Below are 10,506 nucleotides of genomic sequence, written 5' to 3' on the forward strand. Positions count from 1 at the left end.
GCAAATTAGGGAGCAAAGACCTTCCAGAGTGTAGGGGAGGACACAAGGTTCAACTATGGTGGGAGTACCTAATCCACAACAAAAGGCCAAGTTCTCTTCAGAGGATTTTATTTCAACATAAAGCATAATTTCCACCCACATAATGATTCCAAAGGGTAAAAGAAAGTGTTTTGCCTCCTACTCTTCAAAGACAGCATGGCAGTGCAAACATCTCTAAAATGCCTCTGCATAGTTCTCAGAAGCTATAGTCCAGTCATTGAAAATGCTTCTCCATTTTCAGCTGACATGAGGTTTGTTAGGAAACCTATTTAACAACTTATTCAATTTCTTGGGGGGTAAACTCCCCAACTCTCCCAGGTCCTCCTGGATTGATCTCACTTTTCGGGCTGCCTGAAAACACAGAACAAAAATTAAAATGATAGCTCCAAAGTTGGCCCTGACCTAAGCTAATAGTTCTCACAACACCCCAAATCACACTAAGGTATTAACCAGCCTGGAGATCGGTGTCATCTTCCCAGTCCCCTTTCATCAAAAGAACTTGGGACCCAAGAATGACTGTATGGTCTGAAGCTACCATGCCAGCTGGCAATTAAGTCTAGGCTGGAAACCAAACAACCTGTCCTTTACTATCTTTAGTTCTACTTCAGACAATAATGTCTATTTGAACAGCAATTTAAACTTTACAAAGTGGTTTTCCCATTCATCTCTTCACTTGACACTCACAAAATTCTGTAAGGTGGATACTAATATTAACCTCATTTTGCACCAAGTAAAGCTAAAACCAGTGAAACAAATCGCTCAAGATCACAATGCCTTCAAAACGGTAACCTTCCCCACTTTGGCGTGACTCAGGTAGCTTCCAAAAACTTCCTCGCCCTTTTAGAATGAGAGGGACTTTCTTATCTCCTAGCAAGAGACAGTAAGAATCATTACTGTATGCCCCCCATTTTCCTCCCAAAAGGGCACCCCAGGAGTCTCCTGTCACCTCAGCCCTCGAAGCACAATCGAAGAAGTCCTGGATCTCTTTTTTGCACGCTTCGTCGCGGAATTCATTCTGCTTCCAGCAAGCCATCATTACTGACATCTCCGTGATACAAGTCGCCTCTGGAGAAGCAGAACGCGGGGACCCTCAGTCACAAGGAGACCCTTACCTTCCGGCCCTCCCACCCAGCAGCCCTCTGCACTCCTCCGACTTCCGCTCTGGGGCCTCCACGGCTCCGACTGCTCACCGCCCTTCTCCCGGCGCCGTTCCCCGACACGGTTAGCTAGGATGAGGGGCTTGTTAGGCTTCAGTATGGGCTTCCGCGGGTTTCCAAACCTTGCTAACCGACCCCGGAGGCTGGGCGTCGCCATTGCTCACCGAGCTCCCGGCAGGCTCTGCGGCGCCGTGCGTGACCCTGCGTGACCTCTACGAGCTCGACGAGACTCGCCGACAACCTCTCCCACCCCCCACCCCCCCGCTCCCGCCCCAGCATGCACCTCTTTCTTTTCTTGGCGGGGTCGCCTTGATGCCGGGGTCGGATCACGGCTGGTGCAGACCCGTGTGCAGGTTAGGAGGAGAGTCTTTGGGACTCTTTTGTGAATCTACGCTGACTCTTGTAGGCTCCCGGCTCTGAAGTCTTGGGGCAGTACTGGGCCGGGAACACTCAGGAAAGAGGCCTGATAAATGGACTCTAGTTTCTGGTGGTAAAGTCTGGATTAGAGGGTGATTGACACAGGCAAGGGCAGAGAGAATGGGAGCGAATCAAAATACAAGTTTAAGATGCTACGTTGGGAATGATTTTATTTTAATAAACCTTTAAGAACTGTTGGTTTTGATTACCTTTAGAGCCACTCCGAAGCCGCGAAGAAAAATAGGCTCATTTACTCTTAACAGCTGCTGCTGCTTAGATATCGTTTGTTCATTTGTAGTGATCTCACTGGATTGGGTGAGGTTTAAGCACTTTCTCGCATTCATCGTTTTAGTTAATCCTCTCGCCAATCCTCTGAAGGTACTTAGCAGTACCATTCCTATTTATACACTTGGCCCTTCAATTATGATGCCTAGCTTTAATCAGACTTGGTTCTAAGTTACTTTTTTCCCCCCGCCCCCTCCTCCCCACCAAGTGACTTTTAGCTGTTTACAAAACTCAATCCAAAGATGAACCACTCATTCTCAAGGCATTTACACATGAGCTCCAAGAAGTGTCTCTGGTAATGGAAGCATAACTTGGACAAGCTTGTAGTTCATAAGGTGACTACTATGGAGACGCAATATTTAGTGTGTGCTAATCACTTATCACAGATGTTTGGAATCTTCCCATTTATCTCTGCATGACTGGTTCTTTTTCTTCTGTTGAGTCCCAGTTCATGTCAGAGAGGACTTCCCTGACTTCCATCCAAACCACCATCAACCTGTTTTATTTTCTTCAGAGTACCTATCATAGTCTGGATTATCTTGTTCATTTATTGTTTGTTTACAGCCTTACCCCCCAACACCCATTTAAAATGTAAGCATCATGAGAGAAGGGACCTTGTCTATCTTGTTCAGTGGTGTATCCCCAAGGCCTAGAGTAGTGCCAATAAATACTTGTTAAATGAACAAATGTTTGAAATATTTTTGCAAGTCTCCAGCTTTACCATCTTCACCCCAGAAATAAAACCAAGCAGAAGACAATGTTTAAAAAGAAGCCATTTATTATACAAAATTAAACCTGTGATAATCGAAGAAGCAACTCGGGAATAATAAAGGCATCAGCCCCATGCTCCACCCCCACTGCAGCAACACAAATAAAGCTAATTCCTATCAGAACTTCTACCACCAATAACCCCAAGTCTGCTACTGTATACAGAGCAGGCTGGGCCCCAAACCAGAGAAAATTCACATTGCTTGCTTTCTCCACAGAGAAAGTGAAGCCTTTAGTTAGATAGCCATGTGGCTATTCCTGGTTCTGCTTTCCCTTGTAGAAATGTAGCACCTGGTTTTGAATACTTTTATGGTAAGAGGAATAAAGGAGAAAGTCTGGGAAGCACTGACCACAAAGCAGGCATGAGTCTCCAGCCACAATCATTCATAAAAAACTGGCCTACTTTGTACATAAAAGTGCTAAGGTAATGCCAGTGTGAACTGTTGTAATTAGACAGGAGAGGTAGGGATGATTCTACACCTTGCATAACCATCACCTACCCTTTTCATTGCACATAATGAAATTTGAGTCCTAACCTTATTTTGCACTTAGGTAATAATGTATTTTGCACTATATAAACTAGCATCTGCATTTAAATAGATTGCAAGCTTAGAAATCAGAGTCCTGAATTTGGCTTCTTTTGTAAGAGTCCTTACTATATCAAATTTTAACATAATTATTTTCGAAGGTCTGTCTTTCTCTCTTATTCTTTTCTGCAAAAGTCCAAACAGAAAACTTTCCATGCTGTTATAAAGGGCATTTTTTATTAAATAAAATGAAAAAAGGGGAGTTCCCCAGTGGTTGGGACTCTGTGCTTTCACTGCCAAGGGCCCGGGTTCAGTCCCCGGTCCGGGAACTGAGGTCCCACAAGCCATGCGGCACAGCCAAAAAAAAAAAGGAAAAGAAAAAAGAACCACCCTGGCAGTGAAACCCAGCCTAAATTATAGCTTTGCTTGGCCACATCTTTAGGACCCTAGTTGTTGAAGCATCTCATATATAAACAATATATGAGCACCCCATATATATAAATGTTTATTGCGAGGTCTGTTGCAGAATTTCCATTTTGCAGTATATTATATAGTTTCACGTCAGCCAAAAATGGTAAATTCTCTGTAAATCTTCACCCCATTCCAAGCAGGTGCCATTATTTTTTTAAATAAACACTTGATGTTAGCTTTGATCTAGCTCTAAAGAGCTAGATTTCCTAAATTTAAAAACAAGCTGGTGGGCTTCTCTGGTGGCACAGTGGTTAAGAATCTGCCTGCCAATGCAGGGCACACAGGTTCGATCCCTGGCCCTGGGAAGATCCCACATGCCGCGGAGCAGCTAAGCCCGTGCGCCACAACTACTGAGCCTGCGCTCTAGAGCCCCCGTGCCACAACTACAACTACTGAAGCCGAGCCCATGCTCTGCAACAAGAGAAGCCACCCCAATAAGAAGCCACCACAATGAGAAGCCCGCTCGTCACAACAAAGAGTAGCCCCCGCTCGCTGCAACTGGAGAAAGCCTGCGCACAGCAACGAAGAAACAACACAGCCAAAAATAAAAACAAATATGGGCTTCCCTGGTGGCGCAGTGGTTGAGAGTCCGCCTGCCAATGCAGGCGACACGGGTTCGTGCCCCGGTCCGGGAAGATCCCACGTGCCGCGGAGCAGCTGGGCCTGTGAGCCATGGCCGCTGAGCCTGTGCGTCTGGAGCCTGTGCTCCGCAAAGGGAGAGGCCACAACAGTGAGAGGCCCGCATACCGCAAAAAAAATAAAATAAAATAAAAACAAATAAATTAATTAATTATTTAAAAAGCTGGTATATCACACAGAACAGTTTAGCAGTCTGCTCAAAATATTAAAAACGCTCAACATCATTAATCATTAGAGAAATGCAAATCAAAACTACAATGAGATATCATCTCGCACCAGTCAGGATGGCCATCATCAAAAAATCTAGAAACAATAAATGCTGGAGAGGGTGTGGAGAAAAGGGAACACTCTTGCACTGCTGGTGGGAATGTGAATTGGTACAGCCACTATGGAGAACAGTATGGAGGTTCCTTAAAAAACTACAAATAGAACTACCATATGACCCAGCAATCTCACTACTGGGCACATACCCTGAGAAAACCATACTTCAAAAAGAGTCATGTACCAAAATGTTCATTGCAGCTCTATTTACAATAGCCCGGAGATGGAAACAACCTAAGTGTCCATCATCGTCGGATGGATGGATAAAGAAGATGTGGCACATATATACAATGGAATATTACTCGGCCATAAAAAGAAACGAAATTGAGCTATTTGTTATGAGGTGGATAGACCTAGAGTCTGTCATACAGAGTGAAGTAAGTCAGAAAGAGAAAGACAAATACCGTATGCGAACACATATATATGGAATTTAAGAAAAAAATGTCATGAAGAACCTAGGGATAAGACAGGAATAAAGACACAGACCTACTAGAGAATGGACTTGAGGATATGGGGAGGGGGAAGGGTAAGCTGTGACAAAGGGAGAGAGAGGCATGGACATATATACACTACCAAACGTAAGGTAGATAGCTAGCTAGTGGGAAGCAGCCACATCGCACAGGGAGATCAGCTCGGTGGTGTGTGACCGCCTGGAGGGGTGGGATAGGGAGGGTGGGAGGGAGGGAGACACAAGAGGGAAGAGATATGGGAACGTGTATATGTATGGCTGATTCACTTTGTTATGGAGCAGAAACTAACACACCATTGTAAAACAATTATACTCCAATAAAGATGTAAAAAAAAAATTAAAACCCAACAAAACCTTATAGAAGGACAAGATTCTATTATACATAGTCTGTACTGAAGTCATAAGCATCATCTTCCTCTTCAGTCTTTACAACTATATATATATATATATATGTTTGTAAATTAATGTGTGCATATATACATACATACACACACACTAATTAAACCAGACATATTGATAAGCTATGGAACTTCTCTAGTGATAACTCATTAATACAATATTACAACCAGGGTAGTTCTAAGATCCAAGGTATTCTTTCTTGTTCCACTGCCCCAGAAAAAGCAAATGGTCTCCCTGTCCATTAAGCTGTATGTTTAAACCACAGCAATAGAAGGGTCTGGCTACCTCCCTAAATCTGACTAACAACTTTTTATTTAGCCAGCCACTTGTGATGGCTTAAATGTCTTGCTTCGCTTCTCATGCCCTTGAGCTTAGGTGGGTGGGCTCCATCAAAATGTAGTCTCAGTAAGTACTATAAAGTTGTGCGTTGTAACAGTAATAGAGCGAATGAAGTTGGAATATTTATCCCACTTAAAGTGAAAAGTGCCACAGAATATGAAAGAATTACTAGAGCTATATTGCTGGGCTGTTTTTTTCTGCCATAATTTTCATGAGTTTTGGGGGGAAATGGACTTTTGTAGCATATAAAAATAATAGAAGAGTTCGTTAGGCAGACAGAAGAGATCAAGGACTTATAAAAATCTGCACTTAGATCCACATTGGCCTATTTCAACATTTCAAAATCATAGCTTTTTCTGCTGTCATTTCCAGCCTGAGTCTCCATCTCTAATCTAAAATAGAGCAGGACAATTCATTAAATTGGCATGACATTTATTAGCCACTGAATCTTTCTACTCATGAGTGGAGAAGGAATTTCAGATATGCCCTAGATAAGAAGCAAACCAGCAGTAAGAAAAGCTGTCAAATCTACAGGCAGTTTAATGCTGGGGAAAATGAATGTGGGAATGGTGGCAAGGCTACTCCGTCTCCATCAGAAATTGTGGAAAACCAGGAAAGAAAAAGCCATTCAAAATGAAAAGGTTGACATGAAAAGCAAAGTAAATGATATAAAAAATACAACTCCAGAGAGCCAGAATACAACCCACCAGGAGTTTTGCTTCACCACCAACATAACAGTTTATAAAGCAAGAGATGAGGAAAGGAGACTGGGAAAGGTACCGAATAATGAATGGTTTGAGGAATAGCACAGTAGTTTTCTAAAGATGCTAAACCTGGCCCATCTTACCTCATTCACAGCCAAGTACTAACGTGTTGTCCCAATCATGACTGAGAGGATGATATGGCTAGAGAAATAAGCAGTTCTTTAAAATTTTTGTTGATCAGCACCTTTAATCAAATGGGTGTTTCAGGCTTCTGGTTCCCACTAAACCAAGAACTGGATGCCCCCATCTCTCCTTGAGGAGAGGCCCTATTACCATAGGCTGAGACCCTGGCTACACATCTTTAGAATAAAATATCAGTAGATATAACTTATTCTTTGAACTCATGGTAAGACAGTGCTCATTAAGAACTTGCGTAGCAGATACCCTTCATGTCCCACGGTAGAATAAGGACTTCCATCTCCTTAGCTCTATCAAGTTAAGGACTCTTGCAAGAGTAATTAGAGATTTTGGTTCCTTTTCATGAAGATCTCAGTTAGGTAATCCCAAAATTTCCTCTGCAGTGTCTCATTGTTGTGGATCATGGCAGTGAGAGCTTCCCCCTGGTCCAGGCCTTGCCAGTAATCTTGCAGCCACATCTCCTTCCAGCTGAAACATCAAAATGGGAGTTGGATTACGGAACCTCAGCACAGCTGTGAGTCCTACCTTTCTCTGAATGGCCAAAGAAATCTTAAGCAGATACAGTGGTTTATGGCTAGGACGAGGGATCCACTTTGAGGGAAGGAAATGTGAAGTAAACCCAGTACTAGTCCAAGTGACAGGCAGTAAGCCACAAACACAAATTTATCACACAACACCCCCCCTCCCCCAATGAGTTAAATTTCCTGACTTGCCTGCTCTTGGTCCCTAAATGTGGAGGGAATTAAGAGGCAGGCAGGACAGGGGCCAAACTATGGACACAGTAATCTCCCTAAGAAAAGAAAGGGGGCATATTTAGATGGTTACCTTTTATGTTACACCTATTTCAATAATCAAAATGAAAGTGCAATAGTATCCAGTGTCTTGATGAGACAGAACCTGAATGTTTCTCTTTTTTTAATGTGTTACACTTTTCCTCTGATAAATCATAATATTATGTTCAGCACAAACTAGATACAAATTACTTGATGTAAATTACTGGATACAAATTACCTCCACTCCCAGGAACAAACTGTGCCAGCCCTCTGCTGCCATCCACTGTCCAAGGTGATCTCTGCAGGACATTCTAGCAGCCTCTCTTTCTCACGGCTAATAATCTTTTATCACCCCTCCCCCAACAGGTGTGGTTTGCTGCAAGTGGCTTCAACATTTTCCCACCCCACCTCCCATGCTGACCTTGTTTCCCAATGTCACCACCTTCTGCCACCTACTGCAGTAGCCCCCTCACTTCCCTTCCAATCCACACTGCCTACCATTGTTAATCATCCTTTGAAAGCATCCCTTCTACTCTGTCTAGGACAAACATAATTTATCATCCAAATCAGGGTAATTTTAAGAATGAAAGGAGGTGCTGTTAATAGTTACACCAGGTTAACAGGTATAAACCCTGATTGTTGCAGACAAACCTCCCTCAGAATACTCTCTTCTGTATCTCTCATCCCCAGCCCCACCATGCTGCAGGTGCTCCATAAATAGCTGAGTTGATTTTCAGGACAGTCCAGCTCCAGAGCCTAGTATTCAGAATATGTACAACCTGGCCCAGCTTTGTCTCTCCCCCATTGCTTCCCTGAACGGGCCCTCTGCTCTAGTTGAAGCTTTTTTTGAACTACTGCAAACATTGTTTACAAAAGCTGATTTTTGTATGTTGTTGCCCTGAATGATATCTCACCTTTTACTGAGCTTTCGCAGTTTGTCTTATCCCCACAACTAGACTCTTGATACCTTAAAGGCAGAGTGATCCCATGTCATAATTTCCTTATACAACATCCCCTCAGCACCTAGTGCTAATTTATTGCCTGCAGGAAGCAAGTCAGTAAATCATTTGATTTGACAGCCACAGGGGACCCCAGCTACCCTTACCTGTCATTCTCAGGAATCTCTTCCACACTGCCAAAGCCAGGTGTGGGCACTGGGCAGTCCATGTGTGAGGGCTGGGCAATATGAGGCTCAGGGACAGGGATGTCCCCAGGAGAGGCTGCATGGGCCTTCTCGGCATCCAGCCGAGCCAGTTCGTGGTCACAGACGAAACACTCGAAGCCGTTAAGGTAGTTAGGCAGTAAAGGATCATTCACTCCCCACTCCCGCTGCTTCAGACTATCCAGAAGGAACTGGTTGGTGATGCCCCCAGGTTGCTTGTATGCCAGGTATTTCATATATTCCTCATCATTTTTGTCCAGAAAGTCAATAAACTCTGCCAGCTTCTGCGGCGACTCAAAGTCGTCAATGAGGATGATGGAGTGATTGTTGGGCACCCAGTCCCTCACAGAGGGAGAGCCGCGGTACACAGGCACAGCACCGAGGTGCATGGGGCGCCACAGTTTTTCCGTCATGTAGTCGTCACAGATGGCATTTTCGAGGGCCAAATGAAACTTATAGCGGGACAAGAAGGCCAAGAGTTCTGGATCCTCAGTGGTGGCTGTGGCTGTGTCCTGTAGCCGCGGCGTGGGCAGCTCCCGATTCTTCAGGCATTTCCCATATGAGTCCACCTGAGTGGGGTACAGCACGCCGTCAAGAGGGTATGGGCAGCGTATATATGGACATATATACACTACCAAATGTAAAATAGATAGCTAGTGGGAAGCAGTCGCATAGCACAGGGAGATCAGCTTGGTGATTTGTGACCAGCTAGAGGGGTGGGATAGGGAGGGTGGGAGGGAGGGAGACTTAAGAGATATACGGGGATATACGTATATGTATAACTGATTCACTTTGTTATAAAGCAGAAACTAACACACCATTGTAAAGCAACTATACTCCAATAAAAATGTTAAAAAAATAAAAAAGATATGGCACGTCGGCCTGGACACCAGGGGTCGCGGCCTCAGCCCGGCGCGCCACCCTCCCCTTCCCGCCCCCCCTCACCCACCGGGATGTAGCGCATGAGCTCGCGCACGTAGCGGTCCCGGTCCGCAGGCACGTCGCAGTGGGACTGCAGATAGAGCAGCGGCGCGTAGCCCCGGCGGCGCCAGTCCGCGCGTTCCGGGAGCGGAGGCGCCGCGCGGCGCAGATAGGCGGTCCCGGGCAGCCACTGCAGCGGCAGCGGGTAGTCCGAGTGACGGCTGAAGGTGGCGGTAAGATTGAAGAGGCGGATGCCCGGACTGTGGCTCAGCAAGAAGTTGTTGAGGGGCGACTCCTCGTGCAGGAGCGCCCAGCTCTGGTGCGCCAAGCGCGGCAGCGGCGCTTCGGACGCGCGGAAGTCGGTGCCGTAGAAGAGCAGTGCGCGCGTCCGCGAGTCTCCCCGCACCCGTCGGTCCCGGGAGGCCACGCACGCGCCGCGCGCGCACTCGATGCGCTCCGAGTCGCCCGGGAAGTGAGGGAACAGCCCTGGGCTCCACCATAGCAGCACCGGCAGGTCCACCGCCTCCCCCCTCCCCGGCCGCGGGGTCCCTGGACCGCGCGCCACCCCCACTGCGCCCAGCGCGGAGGGAGGCCGGAAAACTGCGCCGTCCCACGGCTCCGCCCACTCCACCTCCCCGCCGGTCTCCCCCTCCGCCACGGGCCTTGAGCCGCTGGCCGCACAGACACTAAGCACTCCCAGGGCAGCAAGCACAGCCCCCGTGCGGCCGGCCCCCATGTCTACTCTGACAGCCGAAGCCCCTCAGCAACAGGCCCCACCTCGCGGTGAGTCGCGACGGGACGAGGTCCTACGCCACAGGGGCACATGGCGCATGCGCAGCTCAGTGGCCACCTCAGCCGGCCACTTCGCGGGAGCCGCTAATCCTGGCAGGAAGTACTGCAAGGAAAGTGATACGTCA

At 46.5% G+C, this 10,506-nt stretch overlaps 2 protein-coding genes across 2 annotated transcripts; both read right to left on the bottom strand.

Annotated features, from left to right (window-relative positions):
* Window positions 1-91: 91 nt before the first annotated feature.
* Window positions 92-1,390, bottom strand: CHCHD1 (coiled-coil-helix-coiled-coil-helix domain containing 1). Its single transcript, XM_004314674.3, has 3 exons — window positions 1,230-1,390; window positions 986-1,104; window positions 92-390 (listed from the first exon to the last, which is right to left on the bottom strand). Exons 1-3 carry the CDS (start codon window positions 1,351-1,353, stop codon window positions 277-279), a joined length of 357 nt encoding a protein of 118 aa, XP_004314722.1. The 5' UTR covers window positions 1,354-1,390; the 3' UTR covers window positions 92-276.
* A 1,268-nt stretch (window positions 1,391-2,658) lies between these two features.
* Window positions 2,659-10,469, bottom strand: FUT11 (fucosyltransferase 11). The gene is made up of 3 exons (XM_019936057.3): window positions 9,618-10,469; window positions 8,612-9,237; window positions 2,659-7,201 (listed from the first exon to the last, which is right to left on the bottom strand). The coding sequence occupies exons 1-3, from the start codon at window positions 10,323-10,325 to the stop codon at window positions 7,054-7,056; spliced, it is 1,482 nt and encodes a 493-aa protein (XP_019791616.2). The 5' UTR covers window positions 10,326-10,469; the 3' UTR covers window positions 2,659-7,053.
* Between the last annotated feature and the right edge of the window lie 37 nt (window positions 10,470-10,506).

This window comes from Tursiops truncatus, chromosome 16 (genome assembly GCF_011762595.2).
Source record: "Tursiops truncatus isolate mTurTru1 chromosome 16, mTurTru1.mat.Y, whole genome shotgun sequence".
Lineage (NCBI taxonomy): Eukaryota > Metazoa > Chordata > Mammalia > Artiodactyla > Delphinidae > Tursiops > Tursiops truncatus.

Coding starts and splice junctions, on each gene's coding strand:
- FUT11 (XM_019936057.3), bottom strand. CDS start 10,325: ATGGGGGCCGGCCGCACGGGGGCTGTGCTTGCTGCCCTGGGAGTGCTT. Junction 9,238..9,617: donor AGCTCATGCGCTACATCCCG/GTGGGTGAGGGG, acceptor TACCCCACTCAG/GTGGACTCATATGGGAAATG. Junction 7,202..8,611: donor GAGATTCCTGAGAATGACAG/GTAAGGGTAGCT, acceptor TTGATGTTTCAG/CTGGAAGGAGATGTGGCTGC.
- CHCHD1 (XM_004314674.3), bottom strand. CDS start 1,353: ATGGCGACGCCCAGCCTCCGGGGTCGGTTAGCAAGGTTTGGAAACCCG. Junction 1,105..1,229: donor ACGGCGCCGGGAGAAGGGCG/GTGAGCAGTCGG, acceptor CTGCTTCTCCAG/AGGCGACTTGTATCACGGAG. Junction 391..985: donor ATTGTGCTTCGAGGGCTGAG/GTGACAGGAGAC, acceptor CTGTGTTTTCAG/GCAGCCCGAAAAGTGAGATC.